At 59.9% G+C, this 16387-nt stretch overlaps 2 protein-coding genes and 1 long non-coding RNA gene across 3 annotated transcripts in view; all 3 read left to right on the top strand.

Annotated features, from left to right (window-relative positions):
* The window catches only part of LOC122546642 (C-myc promoter-binding protein-like), a 42546-nt gene extending 42328 nt beyond the window's left edge, over positions 1–218 (top strand). Inside the window, exon 7 of the mRNA XM_087985100.1 lies at positions 172–218. Coding sequence (XP_087841226.1) covers positions 172–218 — 47 coding nt within the window. The remainder of the gene's footprint in view (positions 1–171) is intronic.
* Positions 219–7180: 6962 nt separating this feature from the next.
* On the top strand, positions 7181–10803 carry LOC148135291 (uncharacterized). Its single transcript, XR_015755353.1, has 2 exons — positions 7181–7314; positions 9985–10803. It is a non-coding gene; the product is annotated as an uncharacterized LOC148135291 (long non-coding RNA).
* Positions 10804–11590: 787 nt separating this feature from the next.
* On the top strand, positions 11591–16151 carry jtb (jumping translocation breakpoint). The gene is made up of 6 exons (XM_043684025.2): positions 11591–11715; positions 13429–13671; positions 14263–14303; positions 15138–15223; positions 15385–15464; positions 15634–16151. Exons 2-6 carry the CDS (start codon positions 13472–13474, stop codon positions 15788–15790), a joined length of 564 nt encoding a protein of 187 aa, XP_043539960.1. The 5' UTR covers positions 11591–11715; positions 13429–13471; the 3' UTR covers positions 15791–16151.
* Positions 16152–16387: the final 236 nt, after the last annotated feature.

Below are 16387 nucleotides of genomic sequence, written 5' to 3'. Positions count from 1 at the left end.
TCCTGGTGCACACTGTATGTGTTAATTGCTGTGCCATTGGGAACTTTGTCACACCAGTCACCTGGCAGAATCTGAGGTCTGGCAGAGTCATGCTTACTGGGGCACAGGGATTCACCCAGCCTGTCCTCCGTCTTCTGAGACACTGACTCAAAATGTTTCACATTCATATAGCACCTTCAACAGAGCAAACTGTTGCAAGGTGCTTCTCAGCTGGGTAGGCAAACAGTGCCTCGCAGTGAGGAATGGGGCCACTGACCAGACACTCGGTTATAGAGCTTGGCTTATACATTGTCTTAATGGAGGTGAACTGAGATAGACAGGCACACAGAGAGACGCAGTGGACTTATTGGTGACATAATGACAGGGAGGGGGTGTAGGGGGCTGGAGGGGGTGACAGGGATAGGGAGGGGGTGTAGGGGCTGGAGGGGGTGACAGGGATAGGGAGGGGGTGTAGGGGCTGGAGGGGGTGACAGGGATAGGGAGGGGGTGACAGGGATAGGGAGGGGGTGACAGGGATAGGGAGGGGATGACGGGCTGGAGGGGGTGACGGGGATAAGGGGGTGTAGGGGCTGATAGGGAGGGGGTGTAGGGGGTGATAGGGAGGGGGGTAGGGGCTGGAGGGGGTGACAGGGATAGGGAGGGGGTGACAGGGGCTGGAGGGGGTAACGGGGATAGGGAGGGGGTGTAGGGGGTGATAGGGAGGGGGGGTAGGGGCTGGAGGGGGTGACAGGGGCTGGAGGGGGTAATGGGGATAGGGAGGGGTGACAGGGGCTGGAGGGGGTAACGGGGATAGGGAGGGTGTGTAGGGGCTGATAGGGAGGGGGTGATTTGGAGGGGGGTAGGGGCTGGAGGGGGTGACAGGGGCTGGAAGGGGTAACGGGGATAGGGAGGGGGTGGAGGGGGTGATAGGGACGGGGTGTAGGGCCTGGAGGGGGTCACAGGGATAGGAGTGGGTGACAGGTCGGGAGGGGGTATAGGGGATGGAGAGGGTGACAGGGAGAGGGTGTAGGGGATGGAGAGGGTGACAGGGATAGGGAGTGGGTGACAGGTCAGGAGGGGGTAAAGGGGATGGAGAGGGTAACAGGGATAGGGAGGGGATGACAGGTCGGGAGGGGGTATAGGGGATAGGGAGGGGGTGTAGGGGCTGGAGGGGGTGACAGGGATAGGGAGGGGGTGACAGGGATAGGGAGGGGGTGACGGGGATAGGGAGGGGGTGTAGGGGGTGATAGGGAGGTGGTGTAGGGGCTGGAGGGGGTATAGGGGCTGGAGGGGGTCACAGGGATAGGGAGGGGGTGGAGGGGTGACAGGTCGGGAGGGAGTGTAGGGGATGGAGGGGGTCACAGGGATAGGAGTGGGTGACAGGTCGGGAGGGAGTATAGGGGATGGAGAGGGACAGGGATAGGGAGGGAATGGAGAGGGTGACAGGGATAGGGAGGGGGTGTAGGGGCTGGAGGGGGTGACGGGGATAGGGAGGGGGTGTAGTGGCTGGAGGGGGTGACGGGGATAGGGAGGGGGTGTAGTGGCTGGAGGGGGTGACGGGGATAGGGAGGGGGTGTAGGGGCTGGAGGGGGTGACGGGGATAGGGAGGGGCTGGAGGGGGTGACGGGAATAGGGAGGGGCTGGAGGGGGTGACGGGGATAGGGAGGGGCTGGAGGGGGTGACGGGAATAGGGAGGGGCTGGAGGGGGTGACGGGGATAGGGAGGGGCTGGAGGGGGTGACGGGAATAGGGAGGGGCTGGAGGGGGTGACTGGGATAGGGAGGGGCTGGAGGGGGTGACAGGGATAGGGAGGGGCTGGAGGGGGTGACAGGGATAGGGAGGGGGTGACAGGGATAGGGAGGGGGTGACAGGGATAGGGAGGGGGTGACAGGGATAGGGAGGGGGTGTAGGGGCGGGAGGGGGTGACGGGGATAGGGAGGGGGTGTAGGGGCGGGAGGGGGTGACGGGGATAGGGAGGGGGTGTAGGGGCTGGAGGGGGTGACGGGGATAGGGAGGGGGTGTAGGGGCTGGAGGGGGTGACGGGGATAGGGAGGGCGTGTAGAGGCTGGAGGGGGTGACGGGGATAGGGAGGGCGTGTAGGGGCTGGAGGGGGTGACGGGGATAGGGAGGGGGTGTAGGGGCTGGAGGGGGTGACGGGGATAGGGAGGGGGTGACAGGGGCTGGAGGGGGTAACGGGGATAGGGAGGGGGTGTAGGGGGTGATAGGGAGGGGGGGTAGGGGCTGGAGGGGGTCACAGGGGCTGGAGGGGGTAATGGGGTTAGGGAGGGGTAACGGGGATAGGGAGGGGGTGTAGGGGCTGATAGGGAGGGGGTGATTTGGAGGGGGGGTAGGGGCTGGAGGGGGTGACAGGGGCTGGAAGGGGTAACGGGGATAGGGAGGGGGTGGAGGGGGTGATAGGGACGGGGTGTAGGGCCTGGAGGGGGTCACAGGGATAGGAGTGGGTGACAGGTCGGGAGGGGGTATAGGGGATGGAGAGGGTGACAGGGAGAGGGTGTAGGGGATGGAGAGGGTGACAGGGATAGGGAGTGGGTGACAGGTCAGGAGGGGGTAAAGGGGATGGAGAGGGTAACAGGGATAGGGAGGGGATGACAGGTCGGGAGGGGGTATAGGGGATAGGGAGGGGGTGACGGGGCTGGAGGGGGTGACAGGGAGGGGGTGACAGGGATAGGGAGGGGGTGACGGGGATAGGGAGGGGGTGTAGGGGGTGATAGGGAGGTGGTGTAGGGGCTGGAGGGGGTATAGGGGCTGGAGGGGGTCACAGGGATAGGGAGGGGGTGGAGGGGTGACAGGTCGGGAGGGAGTGTAGGGGCTGGAGGGGGTCACAGGGATAGGAGTGGGTGACAGGTCGGGAGGGAGTATAGGGGATGGAGGGGGTCACAGGGATAGGAGTGGGTGACAGGTCGGGAGGGAGTATAGGGGATGGAGAGGGACAGGGATAGGGAGGGAATGGAGAGGGTGACAGGGATAGGGAGGGGGTGTAGGGGCTGGAGGGGGTGTAGTGGCTGGAGGGGGTGACGGGGATAGGGAGGGGGTGTAGTGGCTGGAGGGGGTGACGGGGATAGGGAGGGGGTGTAGGGGCTGGAGGGGGTGACGGGGATAGGGAGGGGCTCGAGGGGGTGACGGGGATAGGGAGGGGCTGGAGGGGGTGACGGGGATAGGGAGGGGCTGGAGGGGGTGACGGGAATAGGGAGGGGCTGGAGGGGGTGACGGGAATAGGGAGGGGCTGGAGGGGGTGACGGGGATAGGGAGGGGCTGGAGGGGGTGACAGGGATAGGGAGGGGCTGGAGGGGATGACAGGGATAGGGAGGGGGTGACAGGGATAGGGAGGGGGTGACAGGAATAGGGAGGGGGTGTAGGGGCGGGAGGGGGTGACGGGGATAGGGAGGGGGTGTAGGGGCGGGAGGGGGTGACGGGGATAGGGAGGGGGTGTAGGGGCTGGAGGGGGTGACGGGGATAGGGAGGGGGTGTAGGGGCTGGAGGGGGTGACGGGGATAGGGAGGGCGTGTAGAGGCTGGAGGGGGTGACGGGGATAGGGAGGGCGTGTAGGGGCTGGAGGGGGTGACGGGGATAGGGAGGGGGTGTAGGGGCTGGAGGGGGTGACGGGGATAGGGAGGGGGTGTAGGGGCTGGAGGGGGTGACGGGGATAGGGAGGGGGTGGAGGGGGTGACAGGGATGGGAGGGGGTGGAGGGGGTGTCAGGGATAGGGAGGGGCTGGAGGGGTTGACAGGGATAGGGAGGGGGTGACAGGGATAGGGAGGGGGTGACAGGGATAGGGAGGGGGTGACACGTCGGGAGGGGGTATAGGGGATGGAGAGGGTGACAGGGATAGGGAGGGGGTGTAGGGGCTGGAGGGTGCGGCTGGGATAGGGAGGTGTTGTAGAGGCTGGAGGGTGCGGCTGGGATAGGGAGGTGTTGTAGGGGCTGGAGGGTGCGGCTGGGATAGGGAGGGGTTGTAGGGGCGGGAGGGGTGCGACTGGGATAGGGAGGGGGTGTAGGGGTGGGGGGGGGGCGACTGGGTTAGGGAGGGGGTGTAGGGGCGGGAGGGGGCGACTGGGATAGGGAGGGGGCGACTGGGATATGGAGGGGGTGTAGGGGCGGGAGGGGGCGACTGGGATATGGAGGGGGTGTAAGGGCGGGAGGGGGCGACTGGGATATGGAGGGGGTGTAAGCGCGGGAGGGGTCGACTGGGATATGGAGTGGGTGTAGGGGTGGGAGGGGTCGACTGGGATAGGGAGGGGGTTACTGGGATAGGTAGGGGGTGTAGGGGCGGGAGGGGGGCGTGACTTGGATAGGGAGGGGGTGTAAGGGCGGGAAGGGGGCGCGACTGGGATAGGAGGGGGCGACTGGGATAGGGAGGGGGTGTAGGGGTGGGGGGAGGCGACTGGGATGGGGAGGGTTGTCGGGGCTGGAGGTGGCGACTGGGATAGGGAGGGTTTGTAGGGGCGGGACGGGGCGACTGGGATAGGGAGAGTTTGTAGGGGCGGGACGGGGCGACTGGTATAGGGAGAGTTTGTAGGGGCGGGACGGGGCGACTGGGATAGGGAGGCGGCGCCTGGGATAGGGAAGGGATGTCGAGGCGGGAGGGGGCGACTGGGATAGGGAGGGTTTGTAGGGGCGGGGTGGCGACTGGGATAGGGAAGGGGTGTTGGGGCTGGAGGGGGCGACTGGGATAGGGAGGGGGCAACTGGGATAGGGAAGGGGTGTCGAGGCGGGACGGGGTGACTGGGATAGGGAGGGTTTGTAGGGGCGGGAGGGGGCGACTGGGATAGGGAGGGGGTGTCGGGGCGGGAGGGGGCGACTGGGATAGGGAGGGGGTGTCGGGGCGGGAGGGGGCGACTGGGATAGGGAGGGGGTGTCGGGGTGGGAGGGGGTGCGACTGGGATAGGGAGGGGGTGTCGGGGTGGGAAGGGGTGCGACTGGGATAGGGAGGGGGTGTCGGGGCTGGAGGTGGCGACTGGGATAGGGAGGGGGTGTCGGGGTGGGAGGGGGTGCGACTGGGATAGGGAGGGGGTGTCGGGGCTGGAGGTGGCGACTGGGATAGGGAGGGGGTGTCGGGGCTGGAGGTGGCGACTGGGATAGGGGGGGGTGTCGGGGCTGGAGGTGGCGACTGGGATAGGGAGGGGTGTCGGGGCTGGAGGTGGCGACTGGGATAGGGAGGGGGGGCGGGGCAGGGTGACTGGGGTAGGGAGGGGTGTCAGGGCGGGGCGGGGCAACTGGGGTAGGGAGGGGTGTCGGGGCGGGGCGGGGCGACTGGGATAGGGAGGGGGTGTCGGGGCGGGAGGGGGTGCGACTGGGATAGGGAGGGGGTGTCGGGGCGGGGCGGGGCGACTGGGATAGGGAGGGGGTGTCGGGGCGGGAGGGGGTGCGACTGGGGTAGGGAGGGGGTGTCGGGGCGGGGCGACTGGGGTAGGGAGGGGGTGTCGGGGCGGGAGGGGATGCGACTGGGACAGGGAGGGGGTGTCGGGGTGACTGGGATAGGGAGGGGGTGTCGGGGTGGGACGGGGCGACTGGGATAGGGAGGGGGTGTCGGGGCGGGAGGGGGTGCGACTGGGGTAGGGAGGGGGTGTCGGGGCGGGAGGGGGTGCGACTGGGGTAGGGAGGGGGTGTCGGGGCTGGAGGGTGCGGCTGGGATAGGGAGGTGTTGTAGAGGCTGGAGGGTGCGGCTGGGATAGGGAGGTGTTGTAGGGGCTGGAGGGTGCGGCTGGGATAGGGAGGGGGTGTCGGGGCGGGGCGACTGGGATAGGGAGGCGGCGCCTGGTATAGGGAGGGGGTGTCGGGGCGGGAGGGGGTGCGACTGGGGTAGGGAGGGGGTGTCGGGGCGGGGCGACTGGGATAGGGAGGGAGTGTCAGGGCGGGAGGGGGTGCGACTGGGATAGGGAGGGGGTGTCGGGGCGGGAGGGGGTGCGACTGGGGTAGGGAGGGGGTGTCGGGGCGGGGCGACTGGGATAGGGAGGGGGTGTCGGGGCGGGGTGACTGGGGTAGGGAGGGGGTGTCGGGGCGGGGCGACTGGGATAGGGAGGGGGTGTCGGGGCGGGGCGACTGGGATAGGGAGGGGGTGTCGGGGCGGGAGGGGGTGCGACTGGGATAGGGAGGGGGTGTCGGGGCGGGGTGACTGGGATAGGGAGGGGGTGTCGGGGCGGGGCGACTGGGATAGGGAGGGGGTATCGGGGCGGGAGGGGGTGCGACTGGGATAGGGAGGGGGTGTTGGGGCGGGAGGGGGTATCGGGGCGGGAGGGGGTGCGACTGGGATAGGGATGGGGTGTCGGGGCGGGAGGGGGTGCGACTGGGATAGGGAGGGGGTGTCGGGGCGGGAGGGGGTGCGACTGGGATAGGGAGGGGGTGTCGGGGCGGGAGGGGGTGCGACTGGGATAGGGAGGGGGTGTCGGGGCGGGAGGGGGTGCGACTGGGATAGGGAGGGGGTGTCGGGGCGGGAGGGGGTGCGACTGGGATAGGGAGGGGGTGTCGGGGCGGGAGGGGGTGCGACTGGGATAGGGAGGGGGTGTCGGGGCGGGAGGGGGTGCGACTGGGATAGGGAGGGGGTGTCGGGGCGGGAGGGGGTGCGACTGGGATAGGGAGGGAGTGTCGGGGCGGGAGGGGGTGCGACTGGGATAGGGAGGGAGTGTCGGGGTGGGAGGGGGTGCGACTGGGATAGGGAGGGGGTGTCGGGGCGGGGCGACTGGGATAGGGAGGGAGTGTCGGGGTGGGAGGGGGTGCGACTGGGATAGGGAGGGGGTGTCGGGGAAGGGGCGACTGGGATAGGGAGGGAGTGTCGGGGCGGGAAGGGGTGTGACTGGGATAGGGAGGTGGTGTCGGGGCGGGAAGGGGTGCGACTGGGATAGGGAGGTGGTGTCGGGGCGGGAGGGGGTGCGACTGGGATAGGGAGGGGGTGTCGGGGCGGGGCGACTGGGATAGGGAGGGAGTGTCGGGGCGGGAGGGGGTGCGACTGGGATAGGGAGGGAGTGTCGGGGCGGGGCGACTGGGATAGGGAGGTGGTGTCGGGGTGGGAGGGGGTGCGACTGGGATAGGGAGGGGGTGTCGGGGCGGGACGGGGCGACAGATTGGGAGTGAGGCTTAGATACCAGGGATCTGGGTTTTGTAGGTTGGATTATACTGCTCCACAGACCGACGCCGCAGTATCTCTGAGTTGTGTGGAGTGTTTCTGAATCTCATCATGAGTTCCATCAGGCAGCATGTTTCCTTTCTCTCTCTCTCTCTCAGATTCTCACATTCTCCCTGGTCCTGCTGGTGTTTCCCAGTTATAACCTGATACAGTTGGAGACTCCAGTCAACAAACAGGGTTACAAACCCACTGGAGGTAAGGAGTCATGGTAGAGTCTGAAAAATTACCCTTTGACCCATTGTGTCTGCACCAATCAAAAACAAGCACCTTACTACTCTCATCCCATTTTCCAGCACTTGGCCCGTAGTTTCATATACTTTGGCATTGCAAGTGTACATCTAAGCTGGAAATGTGTTGCTGGAAAAGCACAGCAGGTCAGGCAGCATCCAGGGAACAGGAGAATCGACGTTTCGGGCATAAGCCCTTCTTCAGGAATGAGGAAGGTTTGTCCAGCAGGCTAAGATAAAAGGTAGGGAGGAGGGACCTGGGGGAGGGGCGTCAGAAATGTGATAGGTGGAAAAAGGTCACGGTGAGGGTGATAGGTCAGACTGGGGTGGGGGCGGAGAGGTTGGGAAGAAGATTGCAGGTTAGGAAGGCGGTGCTGAATTCGATGGATTTGACTGAGACAGGGTGGGGGGAGGGGAAATGAGGAAACTGGTGAAATCCGAGTTCATCCCTTGTGGATGGAGGGTTCCTAGGCGGAAGATGAGGCGCTCTTCCTCCAACCGTCGTTTTGTTGTGGTCTGACGATGGAGGAGTCCAAAGACCTGCATGTCCTTGGTGGAGTGGGAGGGGGAATTGAAATGTTGAGCTACAGGGTGGTTGGGTTGGTTGGTCTGGGTGTCCCAGAGGTGTTCTCTGAAACGCTCTGCAAGTAGCCGGCCTGTCTCCCCAATATAGAGGAGGCCACATCGGGTGCAGAGGATGCAATAGATGATGTGTGTGGAGGTGCAGGTGAATCTGTGGCGGATATGGAAGTTTCCTTTGGGGCCTTGGAGGAAGGTGAGGGGAGAGGTGTGGGCGCAAGTCTTGCACCTCCTGCGGTTGCAGGGGAAGGTGCCGGGAGTGGAGGTTGGGTTGGTGGGGGGTGTGGATCTGACGAGGGAGTCACGGAGGGAGTGGTCTTTACGGAATGCTGATAGGGGAGGGGAGGGAAATATATCCCTGGTGGTGGGGTCCGTTTGGAGGTAGCGGAAATGACGGCGGATGATGCGCTGTACATGGAGATTGGTGGGGTGGTAGGTGAGGACCAGTGGGGTTCTGTCCTGGTGGCGGTTGGACAGAACCCCACTGGTCAACCGCCACCAGGACAGAACCCCACTGGTCCTCACCTACCACCCCACCAATCTCCATGTACAGCGCATCATCCGCCGTCATTTCCGCTACCTCCAAACGGACCCCACCACCAGGGATATATTTCCCTCCCCTCCCCTATCAGCATTCCTTAAAGACCACTCCCTCCGTGACTCCCTCGTCAGATCCACACCCCCCCACTAACCCAACCTCCACTCCCAGCACCTTCCCCTGCAACCGCAGGAGGTGCAAGACTTGCGCCCACACCTCCCCCCTCACCTTCCTCCAAGGCCCCAAAGGAAACTTCCATATCCGCCACAGATTCACCTGCACCTCCACACACATCATCTATTGCATCCTCTGCACCCGATGTGGCCTCCTCTATATTGGGGAGACAGGCCGGCTACTTGCGGAGCGTTTCAGAGAACACCTCTGGGACACCCGGACCAACCAACCCAACCACCCTGTAGCTCAACATTTCAATTCCCCCTCCCACTCCACCAAGGACATGCAGGTCTTTGGACTCCTCCATCGTCAGACCACAACAAAACGACGGTTGGAGGAAGAACGCCTCATCTTCCGCCTAGGAACCCTCCAACCACAAGGGATGAACTCGGATTTCACCAGTTTCCTCATTTCCCCTCCCCCCACCCTGTCTCAGTCAAATCCATCGAATTCAGCACCGCCTTCCTAACCTGCAATCTTCTTCCCGACCTCTCCGCCCCCACCCCAGTCTGACCTATCACCCTCACCTTGACCTCTTTCCACCTATTTCCGACGCCCCTCCCCAAGTCCCTCCTCCCTACCTTTTATCTTAGCCTGCTGGACAAACTTTCCTCATTCCTGAAGAAGGGCTTATGCCCAAAACGTCGATTCTCCTGTTCCCTGGATGCTGCCTGACCTGCTGCGCTTTTCCAGCAACACATTTCCAGCTCTGATCTCCAGCATCTGCAGACCTCACTTTCTCCTCAAAGTGTACATCTAAGTAGATTAATACTTTGAATGTTTGTTTGTTTTTGCCTCTCCCACCCTTACAGGCAGTGAGTTCCAGATTCCCACCACCTTCTGAGTGGCAACAAGTTTCCCCATGTCTCCTCGAAACATCCTGCCCTACCTTGGTCACTAATCCCTCCACACAGGAGAAACTGTAGATCTAGCCGTGTCCTCTCCTCCTCCCTCCCCTCTGCTCCACATCAGTCCAGTCTCTCTTCATAACGAAAACTCTTCAGCCCAGGCAACATCCTCATAAACCTCCACTGCACCCTCTCCTCTCCTAGAATGTGGATTTCAAAACTGTACATAATACTCTAGCAGTGTCCTAACAAATCATATGCCCTCCGACAGTGCGGTGCTCCCTCGGCGCTGACCCTCTGACAGTGCAGCACTGCCTCCAGGCTGCGTTTGAGTGTGTATCTAAAATCCCTGTGCTGTGTTGGTTTGCTGATCCCATAGTTCTGTATGCACGGAGGAGATAAAGGAGAGGGGATATGAATAAGCAGATTTTGTAGAATGAAGGCTTTGTTTCCCTTCCATAGCATTGTTATTTATCTTTCCCCAATATGTTTCTGCTAGTTATTTCCAGGACAATCCTCACTGAGCTGGAAGCCTCCCGGATATCGGGACTTCCTGACAGGTCGCTCTCTGATGCCCAGGGATCCGTGCACCTGCAGGAAGAAGCTGACCTGTTCAGCAACAATTCCCAGCAGCAAGGGAACCGCTCAGCTCCAGTGGGGCAGATGTCCCAGAGGCTGATGGTCAGCCACCCTGAAGATTCACAGCTCCAGGATTCTGTCGGCAACTCCTCGTCTGAAAGGCAGGAGGACACATCCGACTCTGGCATGCCAATCCCAAGCACGGGGCATCTCCAGCAAGGACCACAGACAGAAACACTCCTAGGGAATACCCTCCCTGTTAAACCTGGGCATGCCGATGAGATGTGAAATGGGACGTCAAGCACTTGCGAAGGACCGCGAGCCTCCTGCCCTCCCCTCACGGCCACTGAGTGACCGAGACAGTGCAGCTCTGAGCATTCCTGGTGAAGGGCTGCTGCCCGAAACGACGATTTTCCTGCTCGTCAGATGCTGCCTGATCTGCTGTGCTTTTCCAGCACCACTCTAATCTAAGCTCTGAGCATTGGTCACAGCCTCTGCTGACTGTTGGATCCTTCATGGTCCGCTCTCGATGAGAAAGCTGCATCTCGCCTGGGACTCCAAATGGGTGCTGTACACTTCCTCTGTGGTCTGGCCTTTCTAAATGACGAGTTTTGTAAATAGTTATTCAGAAATCCCTGTCCATCCGTCCACGCCTCTCTGTGCATGTCTCCCTCTGTATCCTGATCATTCATAAATACTGTTTTGACAAATAAATATTTTTATTGATATTTGCATACAATCAGACCCTCCGGTTGTTGGAGGTGGTTTTGATTTTTGTTTTGGTAAATTGTAAGTGTATAATGTTTTAGAGATATATTTATTCATGGATTTTGAAAGCTGGCCATAACCATCTATCCTTATCGGAGTATACCCCAAGTGATCTTGTTTGGAGCTTGTGTTAAAAAGGAGCCTTCTGCAGCCTTCACTGATCAAGAAACAAAATTATGGAATATTATTGAGCCAAGTGGCAGAAGCTGAGACACAAGCCAGATTATGATTGTATTGAATAGTGCAGCTGATTTGAAGGGCTAAATTCCTATGGTCTTAGAGTAGATAAACTGACCCCTGCCGGAGTCGGTGAGACTTACAAAGTCTATGGGGTTAAAAATCAATCCAGTCCACCCCAGTCCAACACCAGCATCTCCCAATCACAAAGTCTATGGGAGTTGAGATTCTGCTGGAGTTGATGTTTCCCCTCTTGGACTCTGCAGGGATTGTTTGAACCTGCGCCGGGTTTCTCCAGTCACAACATCCTCTGACTTACTGGATTTGAAACATGATCCAGCTCCACTGAAGGAATAGCAATATATTTTTAAGTCAGGAGGGTGAGGGGCTCAGAAGGGAACAAGTTCCCCTCTATCTGCTGCCTTTGCCCCTCTGAATGACTGAGGGTGTTGGGTGAATTTCTCCTAAGTAGCGTTCCTGAAGAGCCAACTCCAACCTGCAGGGCGGCACTGTTCCTGGAGGACTAGGTCGGTGCTGCTTGTGCTGGCCGCTGGGAGGTGCCCTTCAGGGAGGTTACTTCCCCCTGGTCCTGCCTGCTGCAGGGGACGCTGTTGTGGCGCCGGGGGCGGGGGGGTCGCGCTTGGCCCGGTGGCGATCGTCGGCGTCCCGCCAGGAGATGGCGGCGGCGAAAAAAAACAGGCAGAAGGTGAAAGAGAGAGAGAAGGAAAACATACCCGGGGAAAGAGTGAAATACCCGGGATAGGGGGAGGGGGAAAGAATTACTGCTGTGGGCCCCGCTGGAATGTTCCAGAATAAACACCCGCGGGAGGGGGAGGGGTGTCCCTGGGGGTTGGGGGGAGTAGGGGGAGGGGAGTCCCTGGGGTTTGGGGGGGGTGTAGGGGGAGGGGTGTCCCTGGGGTTTGGGGGGAGTTGGGGGAGGGGTGTCCCTGGGGTTTGGGGGGAGTTGGGGGAGGGGTGTCCCTGGGGTTTGGGGGGAGTTGGGGGAAGGGTGTCCCTGGGGTTTGGGGGGGTGTAGGGGGAGGGGTGTCCCTGGGGTTTGGGGGGAGGGGAGTCCCTGGGGTTTGGGGGGGTGTAGGGGGAGGGGTGTCCCTGGGGTTTGGGGGGAGTTGGGGGAAGGGTGTCCCTGGGGTTTGGGGGGTAGTTGGGGGAGGGGTGTCCCTGGGGTTTGGGGGGGTGTAGGGGGAGGGGTGTCCCTGGGGTTTGGGGGGAGTAGGGGGAGGGGAGTCCCTGGGGTTTGGGGGGGTGTAGGGGGAGGGGTGTCCCTGGGGTTTGGGGGGAGTTGGGGGAAGGGTGTCCCTGGGGTTTGGGGGGTAGTTGGGGGAGGGGTGTCCCTGGGGTTTGGGGGGGTGTAGGGGGAGGGGTGTCCCTGGGGTTTGGGGGGGTGTAGGGGGAGGGGTGTCCCTGGGGTTTGGGGGGGAGTTGGGGGAGGGGTGTCCCTGGGGTTTGGGGGGGTGTAGGGGGAGGGGTGTCCCTGGGGTTTGGGGGGTGTAGGGGGAGGGGTGTCCCTGAGGTTTGGGGGGAGTTGGGGGAGGGGTGTCCCTGGGGTTTGGGGGGAGTTGGGGGAGGGGTGTCCCTGGGGTTTGCGAGGTGTAGGGGGAGGGGTGTCCCTGGGGTTTGGGGGGAGTTGGGGGAGGGGTGTCCCTGGGGTTTGGGGGGGTGTAGGGGGAGGGGTGTCCCTGAGGTTTGGGGGGAGTTGGGGGAGGGGTGTCCCTGGGGTTTGGGGGGTGTAGGGGGAGGGGTGTCCCTGGGGTTTGGGGGGTGTAGGGGGAGGGGTGTCCCTGGGGTTTGCGAGGTGTAGGGGGAGGGGTGTCCCTGGGGTTTGGGGGTGCATAGCGGGGAAGGGTGTCCCTGGGGTTTGCGAAGTGTGGGGGGGGAAGGGTGTTCCTGGGGTTTGGGGGGGTGTAGCGGGGAAGGGTGTCCCTGGGGTTTGCGAAGTGTGGGGGGGGGAAGGGTGTTCCTGGGGTTTGGGGGGTGTAGCGGGGAGAGATGTCCCTGGGGTTTGGGGGGTGTAGGGGGAAGGGTGTCCCTAGGGTTTGGGGGGGTGTAGCGGAGAGTGGTGTCCCTGGGGTTTGCGGGGTGTAGCGGAGATTGGTGTCCCTAGGGTTTGCGGGGTGTAGGGGGAGGGGTGTCCCTGGGATTTGGTGGTTGTAGTGGGGAGAGGTGTTCCTGGGGTTTAGGGAGTGTAGGGGGAAATAGGTGTCCCTGCGGTTTGCGGGGGTCTGGTGTGTCCCTGCAATTTGGGGGTGGTGTAGGCGGAGAGTTGGCCCTGAGAATGATGGTGTCAGGTGGTGTGATCTGCCTGAGTTTTAGATACAGGGGTTATTTGATGAATGTTGGGGCGTGGGGTCATACGCGGAGATTCATGTCATCATACCTGCACCTTGTTGTTATTTGCCAGAAACCTGCTCCGTGGCTCGGAATGATTACAAGGATTCCCCATAATGACGCCTGATCCTATGCAAGCTCTCCAGACTGGTGCAAGCTCTACCATTTGCTGCTCTCAAATCATGTCTTTGAATTGTGAATCACAGGAGGCCCAGGATCCAGTCAGCAGCTGCAGGCATGGCCAGGCTTTCAGCTGCACAAACACCAGCCAATCATTCCTACTTACTCTGTTCTATCTCTTCATGTTGAATATCCGGTGAGTTAGAAATCAAACCCCATTAAAGATCCGATTTGTTACGCCCCAAGCCCCATTAAATATCCGGAGTGTTAAATTCTGATCCCCATGAAATATCCAGATTGTTAAACACAGCCCCATTAAATATTGATTTGGAGATGCCGGTTAAATATTGGTGTATTACACCCCGAACCCCATTAAATCTCTGGGAGAGTAACAGCCAGGGTTCCTGCTAATGATCTGAAGAGAGATGGGGGACCTTTTTCACACGGAGGATGGTGCTTATATGGAATGAGCTGCCAGAGGAAGTGGTGGAACTAAGTCCAGTTACAACATTTAAAAAATGTTTGGATAGGCATGTGGACAGGAAATATTTAGAGGGATATTGGCCAAGTGCAGACAAAGCGACTAATTTAGTTTGGGACACTGGTTGGCAATGGCAGGTTTGGTTGAAGGATCTGTTTCCATGTCCTATGGCTTCACAAATCAGCCGCAGTCCTGCTCCTGATCACTGTCCAGTGACCCTGCCTACAGGAACGGGAAATCAATCCAGCTGGTAAGAATGAGACGTGAAGTACTGGCAGTCGTGATACGTCTGTTATTATCTTTCAGGTTCAGTGAATCTCTGACATCGCGTGAAGGAAAAGATTCAGGTATCTTCCTACTTTGTTCAAAATGAACAACTGTTATTTAGCGAGCACCTTGCTGGGTAAGAGCAGCCCTGGCACTATACACGAACATTATAAGATGCATTTTACATCAGGCATGGAAGGAAATAACTGGGACAAGTAACCAAGAGATCGGCTTTAACAGGTTCCCTCAGCATTTAGCAGGAGGGAAACACTTGAAGAGAATTTCTGACCTGAGAGTCAATCCTTTGCAGCACAAACCCTCCTTAACAGCACGGGGTGGGCTCCCAAAGCAACTGCACTTGGCAGCCCACTACCACCTTCTAAAGGGGCAATTAGGGATGGGCAATACGTGCTGACCCAGGCAGCGTCACCCGCATCTAAGGATCAATTCAGTAACATTCCCCCCACCCCACCCCACCCCACTCACAGAGTAGAGCATTTCAGACATTCACTCCACTGCCTTTTCTACCGAATGGGGAATGTGTAGAGGAAGCTTTGCTCTGCATTGAACCCCATGCTGTCCCTGTCCCAGGAGTGTTTGATGGCAGGGGGAGAGATAGTGTAGAGGGAGCTTTACTCTGTACCTAATCCTATGCTGCCCCTGTCCTGCGAGTGTTTGATAGTGAGGAACAGTGTAAGGGGATTTTTACACTGTATCTAACCCCGTGCTGTCCCAGGAATGTTTAGTAGGGGACACATAGAGGGAGCTCTACTGTGTATGTAACCCTGTGCTGTCCCTGTATCTTGGAGTGTTTGATGGGGAGCAGCGTAGAGAGAGGTTTACATTCAGTTTAGAAGAGTAGAGGGAGCTTTATTGTGTTGTCCGTGTAGTTCCATGTTGCTGTCTATTCACAGTGAGCACCGTTTCAAATGCCCCGTGTTGGCAGGTCGAACAATTCTTTGTGGCAGAGAGCTGTAAGGAGTGCACACGCTTTGAGGTGGTAAGTGTCCTGTAAAGGCTACTGCTGGGAGTGTGGGTGTAAAGGGAGGGTTTGGGTCCCTGTGCCGGGGGAAAGGGGGAGTGGCAGAGGCAGACAGACGGGGCCTTGCCCAGCACCTGAGCAATTTGTTGATCACAGTCTGACTCCTGTGGTCTTTACAGAAAACCCGAGAAGCCTGCAGTACAACAGGATTTGTGGAAAAGATCAATTGCTCAGAGTCCCAGCGAGAGGAATATAAAAGGTAGGGATTGCTGGGTTCTTTGTTCATGGGGATGTTGTGGGGTGTCTTGTCTGGAATGGAGCTGGGAGGGGTAGGGATATTCAATTGCACAGTTGACCGCTGGACTGTCTATGACTCTAACCTATCCTACTGAGGCTGTTTCAGAATGCTGTACTGTGTGCCTCTGCAGCTGCCGTTCCGCACTGATGGAGGAGACTCTGTTCTGGAGGTTCGAAGGCACCGTGCTAACACTCTCCATCATCTTCTCTGTGTTGGTCATTCACCGTCAGAGAGCACTGGACAGACTGGCCTCTGAGAAGGTCCGGAGACAAATTGAATCAATTTGACCTGTTTGCTGCCTCATTGTCAGACATTGAGACGGAGTGTGGTTGCAGCTGAATACAAATAAGCACACACAGACCGGAGCACTCGAATCAGTATTACCTAGTGTTCTGTGTAGGCACGCCTCCAATCCGGTGCAGGAGAAAATAAGGACTGCAAATGCTGGAGAGTCAGAGTCGAGAGAGTGGTGCAGGAAGAGCACAGCAGGTCAGGCAGCATCTGAGGAGCAGGAAAATCGATGTTTCAGGCAAGAAGCCTCAATCCAGTACAATCTGACCAACTCAATTCCATCATCTGTTCAGTCCATGATCAAAATATACACCAATTATTGCCTCTGCCACCCTTGTGTGGCTCCATTAGAAATGACTCTCGTGTTTAAGGTTATTTGTGTGTGTGTGTGTTACTCTGAGCCTTGTGTGTGCATGCATGTGTGTGAGAGAGAGAGAGAGAGCATTACAGTGTGAGCCGGTTTGTGTGTGTGTCACACTGGGAGCCTGGTGCCTTTGTGTGTTTGTTAAACATGATCTTTTGAACAAAGTTGATAGGTTAGGTGTAGGTCACCACCACACAGCCTGACCTTGTACTTACTAATCCCAATGAGT

The sequence above is a fragment of the Chiloscyllium plagiosum genome, unplaced genomic scaffold (assembly GCF_037043375.1).
Source record: "Chiloscyllium plagiosum isolate Xiang-an unplaced genomic scaffold, Cpla_swu_hap1 HiC_scaffold_50, whole genome shotgun sequence".
Lineage (NCBI taxonomy): Eukaryota > Metazoa > Chordata > Chondrichthyes > Orectolobiformes > Hemiscylliidae > Chiloscyllium > Chiloscyllium plagiosum.
Note: the sequence above shows the minus strand (reverse complement) of the source record. Positions and strands in the feature narration are given on the sequence as shown.